At 41.3% G+C, this 25,255-nt stretch overlaps 1 protein-coding gene across 2 annotated transcripts in view; it reads left to right on the top strand.

Moving 5' to 3' along the window:
• The first annotated feature begins 1,555 nt into the window (after positions 1-1,555).
• The window catches only part of LOC115193954 (type I inositol 1,4,5-trisphosphate 5-phosphatase), a 272,496-nt gene continuing 248,796 nt past the window's right edge, over positions 1,556-25,255 (top strand). For both annotated transcript variants that reach the window (XM_029753112.1, XM_029753113.1), the window contains exon 1: positions 1,556-2,031. In XM_029753112.1, coding sequence (XP_029608972.1) covers positions 1,960-2,031 — 72 coding nt within the window. In that variant the 5' untranslated portion in view covers positions 1,556-1,959. The remainder of the gene's footprint in view (positions 2,032-25,255) is intronic.

Here is a 25,255-nt window from a genome sequence, read left to right on the forward strand (position 1 = left end):
ATCTCCTTGCTCTCTCCACAAAATCTTAATGAGCCATGTGTACTCCCCCACTACCTCCTAAGATGACAACACTCCAAAACATTTAGGGACTTCCACTGTGTCCCCGTATTTGCTCATCTTTTCTTTTTTGGCTCATGCCTCCACCATCTTGTCATCTTCTCACAAAATAAGACCCGCCTTGATTGGTGCTTGTATGTTCTGACCTCTTGCCCGCCGAGTACTAATTCAGTGGGTCCATTTTTTCCCCTCCTGACCATTAGGGGAGGATATGGCACAGAAGAGGAAACTCTTATTGGACTACAGGTAATGACTTGTATGTCCCGGGCCATTTCAGATGGTGAAGGTTGTAAGGCCTTTGCAAACTTGTTGTATTTGAGGATTTTTTAGATTTATTTTCAACACCCAATTGGTTGTTACAGTCTTGCCCCATTGCTGCAACTCCCGTACGGACTCGGGAGAGACATGTATCCTCCGAAATACGACCCTACCAAGCTGCACTGCTTCGTGACACACTGCTCGCTTAACCCGGAAGCCAGCCGCACCAATGTGTCGGAGGAATCACTGCACAACTGGCGTCCGAAGTCAGCGTGTATGCGCCTGGCCCGCCACAAGGAATCGCTAGAGCGTGATGGGACAAGGACATCCCGGGCCGGCCCCCGGCCATCCCCTAACCCGGACGATGCTGGGCCAATTGTGCGCCGCCTCATGGGTCTCCCGGTTGCAGCCGGCTGCGACACAGCCTGGGATAGAACCCAGGTCTGTAGTGACGCCTCTTGCACTGCAATGCAGTGCCTTAGACCGCTAGGCCACTCGGGAGGCCCTTGAGGTACATTTTTAATGAGCATTGAGAACACATCTAAAAACTGAATGACGATAAAATATAAAAAGGCCTCTAACCACTCAGATGATAACTTTAGAAAAAGAAAACAAACTCATTTGTGGGCCCCACCAAATTCACACAAGCAAATGGCATGGGAGACGCTGTTCTCTTAAAGAGGTAAACATTTCAACTTCCCAGCTTGTAGAAATGTAGGTATAGGCTACTCAATGACAAACATGTAGGTCTAAATGGAAATGAGAAGACGAACAATTGATATATTATAAGTTTAACAATAACTAGTGGTTTAGAAAACAAAAGTTAATAGATAGTGTCATCTGCAATTATAAATAATGTAGGCCATTCTTATCTCCTGCACTGACACAAGCACACTGCAGCTGCAACACTGTTTGCTTGCAATTTCTCCTACAACCCAGTTTTTAGGTACGCTATTGACTATAGTACTTTCATCGTGCTAATTTCATCGTGCTAACCAGCAAAGTTTTCTATCATGTATCATCTGTGTCACTACCAAAGGTCAGTAATAATCTGTCTGTGTTTTATTTGTTATGACATTGTTATATGTCAGAAGCTGCATTCACAGTGAATGAAATTGTTTAGGCAGGACAGTCAAGTGGCCTAAGTATGGGCTCTGGGGCAGTCTTGCGTGGCTTTTCTAGTAATGCGTTTCCCTTTTAAAACAGCTCCGTCTTTCCATTCGCTATGTGACGTCAGGACAGTGAAAGACTCCAGCCTATCCTCTCTAAACAATCAAAGGCAATGGTCCTTACGGAGTCGCGGTTTACGAGGGAGACTTTTTCACTGCAAAAGACAGGGAATTAAACACTCACTGTTGGAATGAACCAGAGCCCAGTAGTCGCTATGGATTAAAACGGAAACATTTGCGATGGCTGTAAATGTGAAAAAGTAGCCAAAACATCTACAGAGCAGCAAGACCGTCAGCAAGCAACTAGATGCACGAGCCTTGCTCGTATGAGAGAGCCGAACGGTCACAAACCTGGCTGCAGTCACAATTCCTCAATATTTTAACTGAACCAGCCTCGTGAAACCTTTAACGACTTTTGTTACTTTCAATTCCGAACAGTCAAAGTCCGCTACATTTTTTGATTCTGAAAAGAATTATGGCGGGGAAGCTGACAGCAGGCTCGGGAATACTGCTCGTGACAGCCAACGTTGGATCACTCTTTGAAGATGTAAGTTGCTTTGCCTGCGACAGTCTGTTACAATGTTTCTTCGGAACTAATGTGATTGTAACCAAAACAACAGGAAAACAATGTATCCACCAATGCCGATTTCAGTTGATTTCACTGCGCCCATGATATGGCAGTAGTCTTTATCGTAGCGTCGTAAGCACCTTACTTCACGTGTGAGCATAACCACAGCGTGGGCCTCTAGCCAGCAATGTTTATAATGCTTGTAGTCTCTATCATTGTAGAAACCGTGATTTGGGGAAACAACTATTAATTGGACCTCCTGGTTTGGACGTTGCGGATAGGTTACATGGATTATTCTCTGTCTTGCAGTTTGCTGTAGTAGTAAAACATTATTGTGACAGCTACCAAGTAGAGGTGTAGATTTCTTTCAGTAGCCTACTGTACGGTGCCTGTTTTGACGTTCACCTAGGCCTTTAGGTTCTCATAGAAGTCCACTCTTTTCAAACAAAATAATTATATAGAGATGAGGCCAATATCTAGGCCAATATTTTGTTTTTGTATTAATGTTTGGCCATAGGCTAAACCTTTTCCACATGCATTCAGATGAGCAACATGTATCTCCCTGCATGGGTCCAGTGTGAGAAGGATCATGTTTTGGTAGCATTTTCTTGACAGCCATATAGGCCAACCTTATGATGAGATGTGTACAGACTCCAGACATTGCATTTGGGCATGGACTCTCTCCGTTTGTTTTATAATTACACACATGAAACAAACGCATACTTTGTGTTGAGATAGCAAGTTTTGATGACATAGGCCGTGGTCTATTCAACAGAATCTAACATTAGATGTAATGATGTTTTCCCTTTCACTTGTTGTATGTGGAATGTAAGGCCAGATAGACTAGGGTGAGCTAGGAGTATAGGAGGACTGATATACTTGATTGATCCAAAGCATGGAAATCAAATCAGCTGATTTAGGCATAAGGTCTTTTTCCTTTCACATTATGCTAGGGTACCGTAGATGGGTTGTTCCACCAATTGGGTGCCCTTTGAGTAGTGTAACTTGGTCAAAAATTAATTGTTTCACCTAATTTTTACTTTCTGTCAAAAAGAGCAAGTGTCCAACTTAATAAAAAAAAAGTTTCCTATCTCGAGGTAAAAAATAAAATAAGACTATATTAAGTGCCAAGTAAAGTAACAGGGTTGAATGTAACAGAGTTACCTTTTTTTTCTCAGAATGAGAACGAGTTGCCAGTTCCTTATATAATTGTGTTTTATGCTTATTGCACATTTATTAAACACAGACCTTACAGCTAGTTTAACAGTCTTTGGCTAAAATGCCGCGCGACAAATTGAGCATACATTTTTCCAGAATCAATGTTCATTGATACTCCCGTTTTAGTAGTGTCTGCTAGAGGTCGACCGACTATGATATTTCAACGCCGATAGCGATTTATTGGAGGACCAAAAAAAGCCGATACCGATTAATCGGCAGTTTAAAAAAAATAAAATGTTTTTTTTGTAATAATGACAATTACAACAATACTGAATGAACACTTATTTTAACTTAATATAATACATAAATAAAATCAATTTAGCCTCAAATAAATAATGAAACATGTTCAATTTGGTTTAAATAATGCAAAAAACAAAGTGTTGGAGAAGAAAGTAAAAGTGCAATATGTGCCATGTAAGAAAGCTAACGTTTAAGTTCCTTGCTCAGAACATGAAAACATATGAAAGCTGGTGGTTCCTTTTAACATGAGTCTTCAATATTCCCAGGTAAGAAGTTTTAGGTTGTAGTTATTATAGGAATTATAGGACTATTTCTCTCTATACGATTTGTATTTCATATACCTTTGACTATTGGATGTTCTTATAGGCACTTTAGTATTGCCAGTGTAACAGTATAGCTTCCGTCCCTCTCCTCGCTCCTACCTGGGCTCGAACCAGGAACACCAGGAACACATCGACAACAGCCACCCTCGAAGCAGCATTACCCATGTAGCGCAAGGGGAACAACTACTCCAAGTCTCAGAGCGAGTGAAGTTTGAAACGCTATTAGCGCCCACCCCGCTAACTAGCTAGCCATTTCACATCAGTTACACCAGCACGAAAGTGCTGTTTGAATGAATGCTTACGAGCCTGCTGCTGCCTACCACCGCTCAGTCAGACTGCTATATCAAATCATAGACTTAATTATAACATAATAACACACAGAAATACGAGCCTTTGGTCATTAATATGGTTGAATCCAGAAACTATCATCTCGAAAACAAAACGTTTTTCCTTTCAGTGAAATACGGAACCGTTCCATATTTTATCTAACGGGTGGCATCCTTAAGCCTAAATATTCCTGTTACATTGTACAGCCTTCAATGTTATGTCATAATTACGTACAATTCTGGCAAATTAGTTCGCAACGAGCCAGGTGGCCCAAACGGTTGCATATACCCTGACTCTGCGTGCAATGAACGCAAGAGAAATGACACAATTTCACCTGCTTAATATTGCCTGCTAACCTGGATTTCTTTTAGCTAAATATGCAGGTTTAAAAATATATACTTCTGTGTATTGATTTTAAGAAAGGCATTGATGTTTATGGTTAGGTACAGTCGTGCAACGATTGTGCTTTTTTCGCAAATGCGCTTTTGTTAAATCATCCCCCGTTTGGCGAAGTCGGCTGTCTTTGTTAGGAAGAAATAGTCTTCACGGTTCGCAACGAGCCAGACGGCCCAAACTGCTGCATATACCCTGACTCTGTTGCAAGAGAAGTGACACATTTTCCATAGTTAAAAGAAATTCATGTTAGCAGGCAATATTAACTAAATATGCAGGTTTAAAAATATATACTTGTGTATTGATTTTAAGAAAGGCATTGATGTTTATGGTTGGAGCAACGTGTAACTAAGTGATTATATGCAACACAGGACAGGCTAGATAAACTAGTAATATCATCAACCATGTGTAGTTAACTAGTGATTATGATTGATTGTTTTTTATAAGATAAGTTTAATGCTAGCTAGCAACTTACCTTGGCACAAAGCGGATTTCACTTCATTAGGGAAACAGCCCTAATGTTACAAACAAACATTGTTGTCAACCAGTCACATTTATTTATTTTCCAAGCTACAGCACACAATATTTTATATACAGGTTTTTAAGGGACCAAAGAGTGAGGTCTGCTTCGTGTTTTCATTTTTGCCATGGAAAAAATATATTGCGATACCGGTATTGTCCCGGCCCTAAACCCAGGATTTAACGCCATGTCATCCATCAAACATAGTGATCATAAACATTGACACTGTATATAACATTAGTTTTATGATATGGAAATGTGAAGTGCACATTTGGACTCTCTGGTGTTTGGCTTGCTTGTATAACTTCAAATCGGTATTTATTATAATCCTCAACGTTTAATTTTTCAAAATACGTTGAGCCTTGGTAATTTACAGCATTTCCCTCACTCAGACAACAAAAAATTGGCAAAAGCTGCCCAATTTAGCGGGAGGGATGGGGGCAATTTCTTGTCATGGACGATCCTCATGTTCAGAACGGCTGTTAGTCAAAACAACCTCACAGCCATTATGTGATCCTGTTTAAATCACTGCACCAGTGCAAAACTTGTCAGTCATGGTGATGGCTGGACGGGGTTAGCCATCCAGCCATCACTGTAACAATGTGAAGAGGAGACCCTGAGCTCTGACGTCATGTACACCATGTTTCTGTACAGACACTGCGTTCCAGTTTAGGTGTGTATTTGTGTCCAAATCTGCCATTTTGAAACCGTATACGTCTATGAGTGTAAAGCGCTACATAAATAATAATCGACAGAAATTACAATGTCAAAGAAACATATTAACTAGGGCTATACAATGATGGTGAAAACGTGGAGAAATGTTGAGGTTAAGTGGGTTAAAATCTTCGTAGAAGTCACAGAGGGTGCACAGAGGGACATGTCAAAATTATTCATTTTGGCACTTTGGCAAGTCTTTATATAAAAATGTGATGTATTTCATTTTCCATGTGGTCTATGTTACAGGGCACTTCATTTAATGTAACAGGGCAGGCTTTTAAAATACAATATTTGTGCACAATTTATACTTAAAATATAAAAGGGATGCAAAAGGAACTCATTTTGTGGAACGACCCAGGTGCCTCTGTCTGTTGATGACTATTTTGCTTTTGCAGAGGCAGCATCTATTCTTCCTGGGGTCCCAAAAAATTGAAAATATGACCAGTAACAAAACTCTGATAGACAAGGACAGTCACACACTTTAAAAAAAATTAATCCAGCAATATGCAAACAATATAACAAAAAAGATCTATACAAAAAAACTAAATAATTGTGTTTCTGTGTGTGCGTGCGTGTTTGTTTGTGTGTGTCCCCTCACAGTCCACGCTGTTCTGAGATGTTTCATCTTTTTTTTAAAAGGTCATTTTGCTGTTTGTGTGAGTAATTGGAGATGGAAGGGAGTTCCGTGCGATCATAGCTCTGTATAATACTGTACATTGTCGTGAATTTGTTTTGGACTTGGGGACTTTGAAGAGACCCCTGGTGGCATATCTTGTGGATTTTGTATGAGTGTCTGAGCTGATTTGAATATGTTTATGCAGACAATCTGGAATTTTCTCATAAAAACTAGAAGAAAAGTAGTTAATCTCTCGTCAACTCTCAACCAGGAAAGACTGGCATGCATGTTGTTGATGTTAGTTCTTTATTTGCAGTTAAGGGCAAGCCGTGTTGCTCTGTTTTTGAGCCAGCTGCAGCTTTGCTAGGTCTTGTTCCCAGGGGTTGAGAAGGGAGTCAACCATGTTAGATCTTGAGTTATTTAAGCTTGTAAGCTTTATCGAGGTACCACTAAGTGCTGATTTTCTCTGGCTCCTTATTATATTTCAGCTCGTCAGTTTGGGAATATTTTTTTCCCTCAACTGAAACCTGTTTCGATGTTAGTTAGTTGATAACAACATACAGATGGAAAATATGTTAGTGGGTCGTGCTCATTGAACAGCATACTTCTCCTCCTTCCACTGCCAGCCCAGCAATCACTATCAGTAGATTCAGGTTCCCTGGAACCGACACACTCATTCACTCCATGTTGATGGTGTTGATGGAGCACGGTCCTAAGGTCTCAATAAAGAAATGTGTGTGGGATGTTCAAACAAGCATTCAGCTGCAGGTGAATCTGTCACCGTACTTTTTATGTTCGTCCAAGTTCTCTGGATGCGAACATCAAACATTCATAATCTGCAAGGGTCCAGAGGCAAAGTCAAACATTCATTGTGAGACAGCCCTTGTTAAAATGTCGAAAGGCAAACGTTTATTTCCTGGAGTGCTTCAAATGTAAAGGTTAAATGTTAATCATTATTTACGTTTGTGAATGTCTTGCACACCCACTTTGTTTTATTTATTCACAGTTGGCCTTGCTATTGTACAGTACATTTGTGTCTGGTAAGTTAACCCCTCTCAAATCACATTTTATTGGTCACATACACATGCCTTTTCAGCCCGTGTGGGTGGTTTCTCTGTGATATCCTGACCTAAACATTTGTAATACCAGAGCAAGCCGAACCCCTTGTAGGCTAACCCCATCCAGCCATCACCATGACTGACAGGTTTTGCACCGGTGCAGTGATTTAAACAGGATCACATAATAGCTGTGAGGTTGGAGGGCCATCAGAGGAGATAACTGCCCCATAGCTATACTGTATACCACTCCCTCCCTGCTGAACTCTAGACAGAGGACATAAGGGCACCTTCCTCCACCTAGACACCCAGGTTGGCAACAAATTCCCTCCCTTCTCTAAAGAGACAACTCTGCTAGTGCTTACAGCGTCATATGAATACCATCTGACCTGGATGTCATTTTCTTCACCCACTACCAATCCATGTCATATAGAAGGCTATGTTCTATACTTTGGAGAGGTGCAGTGGGAAACAGCGGATGCATGTTTTGTCAAGGGGCTTGTCTCTTTTTGCCCCACTATGGTACAGTTCTCTGGATATGGGCTCTGCTGTTTGACCTCTCTGGCTGGGCACTGTACCTAGCTCTGACGTGCTGCTTCTGTCTTCAATCTCTTTCACTGTAGTCCCCTGACAGCTCATTAGCTCAGGCCATCGCAGTCTTCTCTCATTACAAGTGCACCCAGACCCCAGTTAGCTGGCATATTTACACTACTAAAGATAGAAAAAGGATGGAATGAAATGAGAAGAAAATCTGTGTCCTCGAGCTTGGCCCTGATCTAGGCTTAGCTGCTTTGCTGGCGGCTTGGAACCCTGAATGACTATTAGGATTTTTAACGTTGCTACCGTAGGTGGGCCCACTGCTAACACTCCGTTAAGAATCAGAAAGCAGTGCCTCGGTAAAGCTGAGATAATTGTGCTTTTCTGGTAAACACGTAAGAATGTTATAGTGCATTTCAGATTGAACAGAAATAACCAGTGGAAAAAGCTGTTGGTTTATATTTAGGCCCAGATCACATGACTGATTCTAGGTAATGGGGAGGCTAAGTGAATCATATGATATAATAACCTGCAGTGTGTATTTATAGTGCCGGAGGGATATTAGACCACAATATGTGGTTTGTTAGTTTATGGTGCTGAGTATTAGAGCTGGTGTGAGAACATGAGTTTTGCTTCGTCCACAGTTCAGCCAGATTGAAAAGAGTAGGCTTGCTAGATGTTTATAATAGCGTAATTGCAGAGAAGAGGTTAACAAAGGTTTTTGACGAAAGGGTAGCTAATAATTTACTGTAATGGGTGCAGAGCTTCATGTGTCCAGACCAATTGACAGCTACTGACCTTAACTGCTCAACCACCGACTAATTCATGATATATATATTATACTATATATACAAAAGTATGTGGACACCCCAAATTAGTGGATTGGGCTATTTCATAAATTCGAGCACACAGCCATGCAATCTCCATAGACAAACATTGACCGTAGAATGAAGAGCTCAGTGACTTTCAACGTGGCACCATCATAGGATGCCACCTTTCCAACCAGTCAGTTCGTCAAATTTCTGCCGTGTGTTAACTAAGTGCTGTTATTGTGGATTGGGAACATCTAGGAACAACAGCAGCTCAGCCGCGAAGTGGTAGGCCACACAAGCTCACAGAACGGGACTGCCGAGTGCTGAAGCGTTTATCCTCAGTTGCAAGTGCAACACACTACCGAGTTACAAACTGCCTCTGGAAGCGTCAGCACAAGAACTGTTCATCTGGAGCTTCATGAAGTGGGTTTCCATGGCCGAGCAGCCGCATATATGCCTAAGATAACCATGCGCAATGCCAAGCATCGGCAGGAGTGGTGTAAAGCTCGCCGCCATTGGACTCTGCAGCAGTGGAAACACGTTCTCTGGAGTGATGAATCACGCTTCACCAACTGGGTTTGGCGGATGCCAGGAGAACGCTACCTGCCTCAATGCATAGTGCCAACTGTAAAGTTTGGTGGAGGAGGAATAATGGTCTGGGGCTGTTTTTCATGGTTTGGGCTAGACCCCTTAGTTCCAGTGAAGGGAAATCTTAATCCTACAGCATACAATGACATTCTAGACGATTCTGTGATTCCATCTTTGTGCCAACAGTTTGGGGAAGGCCCTTTCCTGTTTCAGCATGACATTGCCCTGTACACAAAGCAAGGTCCATAAAGAAATGGTTCGTCGAGATCGGTGTGGAAGAACTTGACTGGCCTGCACAGAGCCTCAACCACATCGAACACCTTTGGGATGAATTGGAACGTCAACTGAGAGCCAGGCCTAATCACCCAACATCAGTGCCCAACCTCACTAATGCTCTTGTGGCTGAATGGAAGCAAGTCCCTGCAGCAATGTTCTATCTAGTAGAAAGCCTTCCCAGAAGAGTGGAGGCTGTTATAGCAGCTAAGTGGGGACCAACTCCATATTAATGCCCATGATTTTGGAATGAGATGTTCAACAAGCAGTCACTTTTGGTCATGTAGTGCATCTCTTTATTTGTATTTTTTTCCCAAATAAGCTTTGGTGCGCAATTTAAAGATCAATACACTGCATGTAAAATTATATCTAGGCAAAATATAGGCCTTCCACAACCATAAGACCCACTAATATGGAACCCTGACCAGACGTGCCACTTTGTCGTGCTGCTGCCCCAGTTTCAACTGTTCTGCCTGCAGCTTTGGAACCCTGACCTGTTCACCGGACGTGCTACCTTGTCCCGGACCTGCTGTTTTCAACCCTCTCCCTCCCTCTCTCTCTCTCCCCCCTCTCTTCCTCCCTCTCTTTTGCACCTGCTGTCTCGACCTCTGAATTCTCAGTTATGAAAAGCCAAATGACACTTACTCTTGAGGTGCTGACCTGTTGCACCCTCTACAACCATTATGATTATTATTTGACCCTGCTGGTCATCTATGAACGTTTCAATATCTTGAAGAACTATCTGACCTTAATGGCCATGTACTCTTATAATTTCCACCCGGACTGGCCACCCCTCAGAGCCTGGTTCCTCTATAGGTTTCTTCCTGGGTTCCTGCCTTTCTAGGGAGTTCTTCCTAGCCACCGTGCTTCTTCATCTGCTTTGCATGCTGTTTGGCGTTTTAGGATGGGTTTCTGTATAAGCACTTTGTGACATCTGCTGATGTAGAAAGGGCATTATAAGTAAATGTAATTGATAATGTTGTTATTTTAGCAAAATAGTTTAACCAGCTTTTTTTTCTGTAATAATAACTGATCTGGCTTTGAAGTTGGTCTATGAAAATAATGTTTTGGTTACAAATGTAATAACCACAACCATTCACAATGCACATCCAATAATAATGACCACTTTCTAGGAGCAGGCATTATAGAAAATGAACACAGGTCTCATTAACAATCTCTCAAGCACAAGCCCACGTGCTAGTGAGTAGCCAACTATTCTTTTAAATTTAAAGTCTAGCCAACTTGGATCCATTTGCTTGCTAACAAGGTAGAAAGAACATTTGCACTGTTATGAATTGCCAATTACTTATCTAAATGCGTGTTTTTATGCTCATTGCTCGTTTATAAGACGGCTAGCACATAACAGTCTTTGGCTAAAATATTTTTTTCCAAAATCATGTTAATTGATCCTCCCGTTATAGTAGGGTCTGCTCTGTTCTACATTTTGGGAGTTGAGACACAAAAAGGGTATCGTTAGAAAATTCTCATCTATTACATTAAAATAATGTCTCAAGCGGTTCTGTTGGACCAAGCCGCAAATGCAAATGGAGAGTTTAAACTGCTTTTTGTCAGAGAGGAAGAAGTGATCTTCTGTCATTGTTGTTGTGAGTGGCAGGGGGAGGGGCTTGCTGTCTGTGTGAAAGTGGGAAGGTGCACACAGCAAAGAAGGAGCGAAGGAGACGAGACCAAAAAGACAGAACGCTCATAAAAATATATAAAACCTTGATTCTTGCGACACAGGCATTTGGAATATTGCGCTAAAAGATTAATTCTAATTAATAAGATATATGGCCCAGACCTAGATGACACCACCATCTCACCTAGTTTCTTCAGCCTGAGAGGGTTCCAGTATGTTGTAGATGTTGCCGCTGCTGGAATGGAAAGTTTCTGAAAGAACGATTAGATGGTGCTATTTTTGTGCGCTCCCCATAGCTGCGGGAGGTAAGGGTGCTGAGGGTGCCCCCTGATAAATCGAAATTAAAACAATTATGTATATATACAGTACCAGTCAAAAGTTTGGACACCTACTCGTTCAAGGTTTTTTTTTATTTTTGACTATTTTCTACATAACACACATGAAATCATGTAGTAACCAAAAAAGTGTTAAACAAATCAAAATAAATTTGAGATTCTTCAAAGTAGCCACCGTTTGCCTTGATGACAGCTTTGCACACTCTTGGCATTCTCTCAGCCAGCTTCATGAAGAATGCTTTTCCAACAGTCCTGGAGTTCCCACATATGCCGATCACTTAATTGGCTGCTTTTCATTCACTCTGCAGTCCAACGGGTGACTATGGAGGCCAGGTCATCTGATGCAGCACTCCATCAATCTCCTTCTTGGTAAAATAGCCCTTACACAGCCTGGAGGTGTGTTGGGTCATTGTCCTGTTGAAAAACAAATGATAGTCCCACTAAGCGCAAACCAGATGGGATGGCGTATCGCTGCAGAATGCTGTGGTAGCCATGCTGGTTAAGTGTGCCTTGAATTCTAAATAAATCACTGACAGTGTCACCTGCAAAGCACCATCACACCACCACCCCTATGCTTCACGGTGGGAACCACACATGCAGAGATCATCCGTTCACCTTCTCTGCGTCTCACAAAGACACGGCGGTTGGAATCAAAAATCTCAAATATGGACTCATCAGACCAAAGGACAGATTTCCACCGGTCTAATGTCCATTGGTCATGTTTCTTGGCCCAAGCAAGTCTCTTCTTCTCATTGGTGTCCTTTTAGTAGTGGTTTCTTTACAGAAATTCGACCATGAAGGCCTGATTCACGCAGTCTCCTCTTAACAGTTGATGTTGAGATGTGTCTGTTACTTGAACTCTGTGAAGCAGTTATTTGTGCTGGTAACTCTAATGAACTTATCCTCTGCAGCAGAGATAACTCTGGGTCTTTCCTGTGGTGATCCTCATGAGAGCCAGTTTCATCATAGCGCAAGAGGGGTTTTGCAACTGCACTTGAAGAAACTTTCAAAGTTCTTGAAATTTTCCGGATTGACTGACCTTCATGTCTTAGTCATGATGGACTATCATTTCTCTTTGCTTATTTGAGCTGTTCTTGCCATAATATGGACTTGGTCTTTTCCCAAATAGGGCTATCTTCTGTATACCACCCCTACCTTGTCACGACACAACTGATTGGCTCAATCATGTTAATATGGAATTTATTTCCTTAACTTTTAACAAGGCACACCTGTTAATTTAAATGCATTCCAGGTGACTACCACATGAAGCTGGTTGAGAAAATGCCAAGAGTGTGCAAAGCTGTCAAGGCAAAGGGTGGCTACTTTGAAGAATATCAAATATAAAATATATTTTTTGGTTACTACATTATTCCATATGAGTTATTTCATAGTTTTGATGTCTTCACTATTATTCTACAATGTAGAAAATAGTAAAAATAAGGAAACCCTTGAATGAGTAGATGTGTCTAAACTTTTGACTGGTACTGTGTATTCTTTAAATACTCCCCCACAAAATATGAACTTTGCCTTCATAACTCCTGTATGAGTGGAGAAAAATACTCCTCTGCACCCCCCCCCCCTCCCACATTGTCAGCAGCCTCAACCCAAAACATCTCCTCCTGCCCCCTCAGAACATGAAATTAGATTTTCAAAGGGAAAATGGAGTGAGATGGATTGGCCTGGCATCTCGAAGCCTGAATAATCAGCATCTATTGCCTGAAGAATATCTTAATTCCTCTCCACTGAAGCCCTTGATGGTGTCTTTTGACTGTTTGTTTGTGTTTAATAATTATATCTTTTTAATAATACGTTGACACCTCGGGCCTAGATTTTACTGTGACGATGCTGTTGATTATGCCTACATAGATTTTTCAATAAAGAATAATGAAACTCTTATGTTGTTGCATTTTTCTTCAATTGACTTAATAAGGAAAAATGGAGAGTGTAAACATCTTGTCTAGACATTTAGTAGATTCTTCTCTAATTGGCACAGCTGGGAGTTTAGAGGCATTCCGTTTGTCTTTTACAACCCTTCATTTCTTTGGAGGATGAGAATCTGAGATGCTCAGGAGACCTCTTCAGATCACGGCCATAACATTGATGTCAACTAACCCAAGATGCAGGGCCCCCTTTGTCAAAAGCAGGGGTGGAAAATATTTTGCTTGTCCATGCCTCTCCAGGGTGCTGTTGGAGAGACGCACCGCTGCGGCGCTCCACCAACGTTCCGTTAAATCATCTAACTTAAGTCATGTAGCCTATGGTAGAAAGTGCATATGGAATTTTCTGTAGCCTACAGGCTGGAGATCAAATGTATGACATTAGCTAGGTTTCCATCCAAATGGCGACAGATTTTCATGCAAATATTCAAATATTCACATAAATAAAACATGCACGTTTTCCACCAGAGATGTTTCCATCAACTTCACTAGTTGTGCACATAAAAATCATTTTTAAATTCCCATGTACGAAAAAAAAATCCATCTAATTTTTAACTCCTGTACTGTTGGTTTTGTCACAAATGTCTTTAGCCAACAGTTTGCGGATACAGTGCAGGTAGCCTACCACATGATTATTATGGACAAAAGAGCAAGATTATTTTTATTTGTCGAACTGCAGTCAAGCATCGATCATCATGTCACCAGAATAAGACTTGATATTTATTGGAAAGGAGCATCAAGCTCATCGCCTTGCACTTTCAACACCCTGTGAAGTTCATCATACCTTATTTCATCTGTAGTCTAAACTGCATGCTTTCCCCAGTAGTAGTGGGAGGACCACACATGTCATCATGTGACTCCAAGTTTACTTCGATATGATGGTTATATCAATATTTGCGCATAAAAGCATTTCCACTACCATTTCTCACGCTATACATTTTTCCAGCACAGAAAGATTCCACCTTGTTTAGCGTATTTTGTTTTGTCTACATTTGGAAAGTTTACTGACCAATTTGCTGTTTCCATCAGGCCTGTTGTGACTTTTTTTTTTTAATCCAACATGTACTTCACTCGCGTAAAAAAGTTGGATGGAATCCTGGTTAATGTATTTCTTACATCATGCACATTTCTCTGATCAATGAAATAAAAAAATGTACTTTGTGAAGATGGCATGTTAACTAACATCATACCCTATAAACAGGACAGGTCAAAGTAAAATGGACAATATGGAATGGATAATCAAGCTAATCAAAACTACTGTCCAAGAATTTCACCCTGTGGGTGAAATTGTCATTATAATCAGTGGTTTCAAGATTGTATCCGTACCTTTTTTTTTTTTTTTAATGTTGATGATCATAGCGAAAAATGTAATACTTCTGCATTTCCCGCTGTGTAAACACATTGATTCTCATCGCAAATAGGTTCCGGATAACTTAAAGTTGGGTAGCTGATATACAGAGCTTAAATAACCCAAATGATTAGTCACAGGAATCGGGACTAATAAAGCCTGCCTGTTTTACAAATGTTTTTTTTTTGGTCCTGACGTGACTAGGGTTTTTTATATTTATTTTTTTGTGATTTGGACCGGCCTTGATTTCAACATCCATGGACCGGACCAAATCTGAACCATTCATAGACGTCTATGTTTGGTTCAGCTTTGGCCCAGTCGGGACCAGCCTTGATTTGGCCCATACATAAAGTACATTTCAATGTCCACAGATATCCGGTCTGGACAGGCCTATATTTGGCCCAAACATAATGTCTATAATTGGTTCAGATTTGGTCCGGACCGGACTTGACTTGGCCCAAACATTTGAAAGGCCCAAATCTGAACCAATCATAGACATCGATGTTTCACAAGAGTTGACAGCAGAGTACAGTTCAGTACAATACAATAGAGTAGAGTATAGTACAGTGTAATGTATTGTACCCTACTCTAATCTACTCTACTCAAGGCATCTATTCACTTTTCATTCAGAACCTAAAATGAACCTAACTTCCATGTCTGGAAACATACTGATTTTAGCCAATAGCAGTAGTGTCAATTGATAATTGTGATCAATTGTTTTTCTACCTGAATCCGTCTATACTCCGAGTCGCTATTCACAATTTCCCCAGCATGGAGGAAAACATGGGAGTGTTCCCATAGACCTGCAGCAAAAAAATCCTCCATTTACACATTTACACAATAATGTTTAGCTGCAGACTTTGGTTGATACATGCCGCGCCCACTACATGCTGCCCCCACCATGTGTCACTTACTACATGATGCACCCACTGCCATTGAGGCTGCTAGCACTGTCTCTGGCCCACATTCCAGCACAGTAGGTGGTGGTAGTGCACCAACATTCGATGCCAACCGCTGAAAAAACACAGAGGAAGGAGGATGCTAGCTAGCTAGGGAACACTGGTACACAGTGTTGTTCGCCCCCACAGTTCAGTTAATGTTACGGCGAGGCAAGTAGCTACCTAGTGTAGCCAACCTAACTCTCACGTGGCACTACCAGGTAGTGATTACCATCTCTATAGTGTTAAAATAACTGTGGAAAGACGGTGTCCTAGCTAGCAGCCTCAATGGCTGTGCGCACGGCATGTAGTAAGTGACACATAGTGGGCGCTGCATGCAGTAAACGTGGTCTGCCAATAGACAGATCCTTCTCCATTTACATGCTGCTTATCTTATGTGTGCATTTCACACTACTTTTGGATTGTAAGGCTTGTGAATGTCCTGCTTAATTAATGTTTGTTATTGTCAAATCAACGGCAATATCCTTAAAAAAACAACTTCAACCAGTAACAAGGCTCTTTGGCTAGCTTTGCTACCAACGCAAGTCAATTAGCGTTTAGCATTCTAGCTAACAACTGCTGCATCCGAAATACGTATTTTGCAACTATCACAACCAAGTATTGTCTTAGCGACTGTTCAAACAATAATCAAAACAACATTGTTAAGCCTCTGAGAACTCCTAAAAGTTTTTTTGTTTTATCCGCCCAAAAAGTATAGGACGTTTTGGTTGAGGTGACCAGGCAGAATGTGCAGCTCCCACCAGTGCGACCAATTAAAAAATATAACTCACACAGCCAAGTGAAACGGTCGCAAAATGCGACTAAATGGTTTGTATTCATTGTGTTATTAGCTTGCATTTTACTACAGTAACTAGTATTTATTCAGCATTTGGTGTATACTGCAACTGCTAGCATAATTTTTGTTTCATATGGATTGGAGACTGGCTCAGCTAACAAGCGAACTAGCTAGCTACCAAACTAGCTAGCTGTCGCGTCATTCGGACCAAACAAAAAATTCCTTAGCACGGTTACTTCCCTTTTGAGCATGGTGAAGTTATTAATTACACTTTGGATGGGGTATCAATACACCCAGTCACTACACAGATACACGTGTCCTTCCTAACTCCGTTGCCGTAGAGGAAGGAAACCGTTCAGGGATTTCACCATGAGGCCAACGGTGACTTTAAAACAGTTTTGAGTTTAATGGCTGTGTCAGAAGAACTGAGGATGGATCAATAACATTGTATTTACTTTACAATACTAACCTAATTGACAGAGTGAAAAGAAGGATGCTTGTACAGAATAAAAATATTCCAAAACATGCATCCTGCTTGCAATAAGGCACTAAAGTAAAACTGCAAAAATGTGGCAAAGCAATTTACTTTACGACCTAAATACAAAGCCTTATTTTTGCGGCAAATCAACACCACACATTAATGAGTACATACTGTATTTTCAAGTATATTGGTGGTTGCGTCATGATATTTGTATGCTGAGTAATCGTTAAGGACTGGGATTTTTTAAGATTAAAAAGAAATGGAATGTAGCTATGCACAGGCAAAACCCTATACATAAAGTACATTTCAATGTCCACAGATATCCGGTCTGGACAGGCCTATATTTGGCCCAAACATAATGTCTATAATTGGTTCAGATTTGGTCCGGACCGGCCTTGACTTGGCCCAAACATTTGAAAGGCCCAAATCTGAACCAATCATAGACATCGATGTTTCACAAGAGTTGACAGCAGAGTACAGTTCAGTACAATACAATAGAGTAGAGTATAGTACAGTGTAATGTATTGTACCCTACTCTAATCTACTCTACTCAAGGCATCTATTCACTTTTCATTCAGAACCTAAAATGAACCTAACTTCCATGTCTGGAAACATACTGATTTTAGCCAATAGCAGTAGTGTCAATTGATAATTGTGATCAATTGTTTTTCTACCTGAATCCGTCTATACTCCGAGTCGCTATTCACAATTTCCCCAGCATGGAGGAAAACATGGGAGTGTTCCCATAGACCTGCAGCAAAAAAATCCTCCATTTACACATTTACACAATAATGTTTAGCTGCAGACTTTGGTTGATACATGCCGCGCCCACTACATGCTGCCCCCACCATGTGTCACTTACTACATGATGCACCCACTGCCATTGAGGCTGCTAGCACTGTCTCTGGCCCACATTCCAGCACAGTAGGTGGTGGTAGTGCACCAACATTCGATGCCAACCGCTGAAAAAACACAGAGGAAGGAGGATGCTAGCTAGCTAGGGAACACTGGTACACAGTGTTGTTCGCCCCCACAGTTCAGTTAATGTTACGGCGAGGCAAGTAGCTACCTAGTGTAGCCAACCTAACTCTCACGTGGCACTACCAGGTAGTGATTACCATCTCTATAGTGTTAAAATAACTGTGGAAAGACGGTGTCCTAGCTAGCAGCCTCAATGGCAGTGCGCACGGCATGTAGTAAGTGACACATAGTGGGCGCTGCATGCAGTAAACGTGGTCTGCCGATAGACAGATCCTTCTCCATTTACATGCTGCTTATCTTATGTGTGCATTTCACACTACTTTTGGATTGTAAGGCTTGTGAATGTCCTGCTTAATTAATGTTTGTTATTGTCAAATCAACGGCAATATCCTTAAAAAAACAACTTCAACCAGTAACAAGGCTCTTTGGCTAGCTTTGCTACCAACGCAAGTCAATTAGCGTTTAGCATTCTAGCTAACAACTGCTGCATCCGAAATACGTATTTTGCAACTATCACAACCAAGTATTGTCTTAGCGACTGTTCAAACAATAATCAAAACAACATTGTTAAGCCTCTGAGAACTCCTAAAAGTTTTTTTGTTTTATCCACCCAAAAAGTATAGGACGTTTTGGTTGAGGTGACCAGGCAGAATGTGCAGCTCCCACCAGTGCGACCAATTAAAAAATATAACTCACACAGCCAAGTGAAACGGTCGCAAAATGCGACTAAATGGTTTGTATTCATTGTGTTATTAGCTTGCATTTTACTACAGTAACTAGTATTTATTCAGCATTTGGTGTAAACTGCAACTGCTAGCATAATTTTTGTTTCATATGGATTGGAGACTGGCTCAGCTAACAAGCGAACTAGCTAGCTACCAAACTAGCTAGCTGTCGCGTCATTCGGACCAAACAAAAAATTCCTTAGCACGGTTACTTCCCTTTTGAGCATGGTGAAGTTATTAATTACACTTTGGATGGGGTATCAATACACCCAGTCACTACACAGATACACGTGTCCTTCCTAACTCCGTTGCCGTAGAGGAAGGAAACCGTTCAGGGATTTCACCATGAGGCCAACGGTGACTTTAAAACAGTTTTGAGTTTAATGGCTGTGTCAGAAGAACTGAGGATGGATCAATAACATTATATTTACTTTACAATACTAACCTAATTGACAGAGTGAAAAGAAGGATGCTTGTACAGAATAAAAATATTCCAAAACATGCATCCTGCTTGCAATAAGGCACTAAAGTAAAACTGCAAAAATGTGGCAAAGCAATTTACTTTACGACCTAAATACAAAGCCTTATTTTTGCGGCAAATCAACACCACACATTAATGAGTACATACTGTATTTTCAAGTATATTGGTGGTTGCGTCATGATATTTGTATGCTGAGTAATCGTTAAGGACTGGGATTTTTTAAGATTAAAAAGAAATGGAATGTAGCTATGCACAGGCAAAACCCTATAGGAAAACTTGGTTCAATCTGCTTTCCACCAGAAACTAGGAGATGAATTCACCTTTCAGCAGGACAATAACCTAAAACACAAGGCCAAATCTAAACTGGAGTTGCTTACCAAGAAGACCGTGAATGTTCCTGACTGGCTGAGTAACAGTTTTGACTTAAATCTACTTGAAAATCTATGACAAGAACTGAAAATGGCTATCTAGCCATAATCAAAAACCAGTTTGACAGAGCTTGAAGAATGGTTTTAATAATAATGGCCAGATGTTGCACAATCCAGGCGTGGAAAGCTCTTAGAGATTTACCCAGAAAGACTCACTGCTGTAATCACTGCCAAAGGTGCTTCTACAAAGTATTGACTCAGGGGTTGTGAATACTTATGTAAATTAGATATTTCTGTGTGTCAATTTTATACATTTGCTAAAATTTTTAAAACATGTTTTCACTTTGTCATTATGGGGTATTGTGTGTGTGTGTGTGTGTGTGTGTGTGTGTGTGTGTGTGTGTGTGTGTAGATCGATGAGAGAGGAAAACATCAATTTGATACATTTTGAATTCGGGCTGTAACACAACTAAATGTGGAATAAGTCAAGGGGTATGAATACTTTCTGAAGGCACTGTACATACAGTGCATTTGGAAAGTATTCAGGCCCCTTCCCTTTTTACACATTTTGTTACGTTACAGATTTATTCTAAAATGTATTAAATACATAAAAATCCTCATCAATCTACACACAATACCCCATAATGACAAAGTGAAAACTTAACTTATTTTATAAAAATAAAAAAACAGAAATAACTTATTCACATTAGTATTCGAACCCTTTGCTATGAGTCTCGAAATTAAGATCAGGTGCTTCCTGACATGTTCGAGCAAAAACCAAGCCATGAGGTCAAAGGAATTGTCCGTATGTAACAGTGTAGGTTCCGTCCCTCTCTTCGCCCCAACCCGGGCTCGAACCAGGGACCCTTGCACACATCAACAACTGACACCCACCGAAGCATCGTTACCCATCGCGCCACAAAAGCCGCGGCCCTTGCAACGCAAGGGGAAACCCTACTTCAAGTCTCAGAGCGAGTGACGTCACTGATTGAAATGCTATTAGCGCGCACCACCGCTAACTAACTAGCCATTTCACATCAGTTACACGTAGAGCTCCAAGACAGGATTCTGTCGAGGCACAGATCTGGGGAAGGGTACCAAAACAATTCTACAGCATTGAAGGTCCTCAAGAACACAGTGGGCTCCATTCTTAAATGGAAGAAGTTTGGAACCACCAAGACTCCTTCTAGAGCTGGCAGCCCGGCCAAACTGAGCAATCGGTGGCGAAGGGCCTTGGTCAGGGAGGTGACCAAGAATCCGATGGTCAGTCTGACAGAGCTCTAGAGTTCCTCTGTGGAGATGGGAGAACCTTCCAGAAGGACTTGAATATGAATGCATGTGAGAGATTCTTATGGATACAAAGCCATAGATATACAATGCTGTCGGGAAGTATTCAGACCCCTTGACTTTTTCCACATTTTGTTACCTTACAGCTTATCAACTTCAGACATCTGTGGCATTGTGTTAAAATGTTATTATTTTTTTTAAATTGTCCCCAGCACAAGGTGCACCTGTGTAATGAACATGTTGTTTAATCAGATTCTTGATATGCCACAACTGTCAGGTGGATGGATTATATTGGCAAAGGAGAAATGTTCGCTAACAAGGATTTGAACAAATTTGTGCAAAATGTTTTAGAGAAATGTGCTTTTATGTGCGTATGGAAACATTCTCGGATCATTTTATTTCAGCTCATGAAACATGGTACCAACACATTACATTTTGCGTTTTATATTTTTGTTCAGAATGTGTAGGGAATGACTCTATATGGCACTGACATTTCCCAAATCTGTCTTTGTTGCCTCTCCACTGCTCCATTCCTCTGCCCCCCTCTCCTTCACCAAGACTGATGAGAACCCAGCCCAGTCATGAGAGAAGGCCCAGTCAGTCGGCAGTACCCGGGTAGTATTTATCAGGAATACATAACGGAAAAAATTAAACGTTTTATAACATAACAAATTTGTCTTATTGGACCAGTTAATTCCTCCCTGTTTGTCTGTTTTCTTCGGTACCTAATGAATATGACTCAGGCATTAGTGAGAGCTGAGCTCCACAGGCTCTACCAGGTCACCATGACCCAGAATCACAGCTCAGTACAGGGCAGGGTAGGCCTGGTGTAAACCAGGAGGCGGGATTCTTTCTTTGACATTGACAATAATTTGTCCACTCCACTCACTCCGTCTGCTGTTCTAAACAAGCAGGCAGGCAGTCCCTGGGCTAGACCGGTGTTACGGCTCATGGGAGAGAACTGTGAAGTTATCCCCCTTTCCTCCCTTCTCTTCCCTATCCTCGCCCGATGGGATGGGACATACTGTAGGCCTACACAGGTTCACTGACCCTCTTTAGATAGTGGGTGAGAGCAGGACAATGAGGGCTCGGTAGCCTCGGTTTCAGATAAGGAACTAGATAATAGTGGGGGTGTCAGAGCAGGGCCTCTCTTAGTCATAATTATAAGGGATGGGAAAGACTGACAGGGACACGCCCCCTCTCCCTTTCCACTCCTTTATTCATACACTTGCTGCCGGGAAAGGGGCTCAAACCCATTAAAACATGTTGAAGTAGAGTTTATTAAATCCACAGGTAAGATACCGATACCAATTGATTTATGTGTGCCAAACAGGCTGGAAAAAGGCGAATGCTCAATGAAGTCACTGCTGATGCACAGTACAACTAGTGTATACCTGTCAGGGGTTTTCTTCTGTCCCTTTTTCCACTGTTCTGGAATGTTCTTCTATAATGACCTCCAGTAGCCCCCCATCTCCTGTTGCTGCAAGTTGAGCTGCAGAGAAGAGTTCCCAGGAGGAAGTGTCTGTCTCTGGCCATATTACACAGTCTGTTTCCCAAGTGTGTCCCATGTTAAAGGCATGCCTGTAACGCCATTCTGTGTGCGCGTGTGTGAGAGAGTTCATGAATGTTAACGCCCTCCTACATCAGTTAAGCTTTTCGCTTCAGGTAAGCCCCTAACACTGACTTACAGGGGGAGGTGAAATGAGGGAAAGTGTGTGTTTTGGTTGAAAAGGTAGAGGCCGATCTAACATAGCAAGACTTCCTAGTTAGTAATACTTGTGTAAGTGGTGTCTCACTATGTTGTCAGCAGTGGATGAGAGTAGGGAGAAGGCAGAGGGGGAAGTATGTACAGTATTGAGGGTTTCTGTGGATCTCAGACTGGTTACATGATGTGTGCTTGTAAGAGGAAGCAAGTCGAGAGGGACATGCCTCACACTTTTCCAATAGGGCTGCACGATGATATGGACATGTAAAATATCCATATCGCAAGAGGCTGCAATGTTCTTGCTTCTTCAGTGGTATGGCAGTATTTTTTTGTCTACAGGAAAACCGATGTCAACCAAATGCAAGTGTTGTGCAAAAGTTGCCTCAGAGTTGTGGTGACAACGAGGCAACAAGACTAGGGCTGTTACGGTGACCGTATTACCGCCACAGTCATGACAGCAATCAAATTCCATGTGACCGCTTTGTCACGGTAATTAGGCTTCTCTCTTCTGCTGCTGATGGTCATTGGTAACCTACTAAACTTGCTAACTGCATGGTACTCAGCACTCTATTGTCCCTCTAATCGCTCTGATATCAATGCAAATGTTCTTGAAAATCAAATCAAACACCTCACGGGAGTCCATTTAGCTATGCAATTGCGTGAGAAAACAGAGTGATGAAGATCCCATCAGCTTTCTATATGCTAGGCCTACTATATTTCTTTCTTTTTTATTTATCAACTTTCCGAATATTAAGCACATTGCTTCACTTTACAACAGGAGTATAGCCTACCTGGCTGGCATGAAAATGAACCACGAGAATGAGCGTCTGCTAAATGACGTAAATGTAATGTAAATGAGAAAAATGTCTTCCATTCGCTATTTAAGTGCATAGATTACATGTATTTTTTTCCCCTTACCCCATTCTGAGCCCGGTATATGATAACGTTCCATTCTAAATTAAAACTGTTACACATACAGTACCAGTCAAAAGTTTGGACACACCTATTCATTCAAGGGTTTTTCTTTATTTTTACTATTTTCTACATCAAAACTATGAATAACAAATGGAATGTAGTAACCAAAAAAGTGTTACACAAATTAAAAATATATTATGTTCTTCAAAGTAGCCACTCTTTGCCTTGATGACTGCTTTTCTACTCTCTTGGCACTCTCTCAACCAGCTTCACCTGGAATGCTTTTCCAACAGTCTTGAAGGAGTTCCCACATATATGCTGAGCTCTTGTTGGATGCTTTTCCTCCACTTTGTGGGTCCAACTCATCCCAAACCATCTCAATTGGGTTGAGGTTGGGTGATTGTGGAGGCCAGGTTATCTGATACAGCACTCCATCACTCTCCTTGGTACAATAGCCCTTACGTAGCCTGGGGGTGTGTTGGGTTATTGCCTTGTTGAAAAACAAATGATAAAAGATAGTCCCACTAAGCGCAAACCAGATGGGATGGCGTATCGCTGCAGAATGCTGTGGTAGCCATGCTGGTTAAGTGTGCCCTGAATTCTAATAAATCACTGACAGTATCACCAGCAAAACACCTCCACACCTCCTCCCCCATGCTTCACGGTGGGAACCAGACATGCGAATATCATCTGTTCACCTACTCTGCGTCTCACAAAGACACGGCGGTTGGAACCAAAACATTTAAATTTGGACTCATCAGACCAAAGGACACATTTCCACTGGTCTAATGTCCATTGCTTGTGTCTCTTGGCCCAAGCAAGTCTCTTCTTCTTATTGGTGTCCTTTAGTAGTGGTTTCTTTGCAGCAATTCGACCATGAAGGCCTGATTCACGCAGTCTCCTAAACAGTTGATGTTGAGATGTCTTAAAGTCATGATGGTCTGTCATTTCTCTTTGCTTATTTGAGCTGTTCTTGCCATAATATGGGGTTAGGGTTAGACTTGGTCTTTTACCAAATAAGGCTATCTTCTGTATACCACCCTTACCTTGTCACAACACAACTGATTTTCTCAAACGCATTAAGAAGGAAAGAAATTCTACAAATTAACTTTTAACAAGGCCCTCCTGTTAATTGAAATGCATTCCAGGTGACTACCTCATGAAGGTGGTTGAGAGAATGCCAAGAGTTTGCAAAGCTGTCATCAAGGCAACTGGTGGCTACTTAGAAGAATCTAAAATACATTTTGATTTGTTTAACTCTTTTTTTTGGTTACTACATGATTCTGTATGTGTTATTTCATAGTTTTGATGTCTTCACTATTATTCTACAATGTAGAAAATTGTAAAAAATAAAGAAAACCTTTGCATCACACGGGAGAAAACATCGCTCTGGGGTTGAGAGAAGCTTTAGCCGCCTGGGGCCTGAAATGAGGAGCAGCAGCAAGTGTGCGCAACGATAACTGTGCAAACGTGATAAAGGCCATTGCGTTGAATGACTGTGCCAGACTCCAAGGTTTTAAATCATCGGTAGGCTACATGTTAATGTTTTTAAGTCACTTTGACTTCATTTTAATTATAATAATGATTGAGCCTACTTATACATAATTAAACAACCATACACTTCGTATTCCATCTGCAGCCTATGGCTGCC

The sequence above is a fragment of the Salmo trutta genome, chromosome 5 (assembly GCF_901001165.1).
Source record: "Salmo trutta chromosome 5, fSalTru1.1, whole genome shotgun sequence".
NCBI classification, from domain to species: Eukaryota; Metazoa; Chordata; class Actinopteri; order Salmoniformes; family Salmonidae; genus Salmo; species Salmo trutta.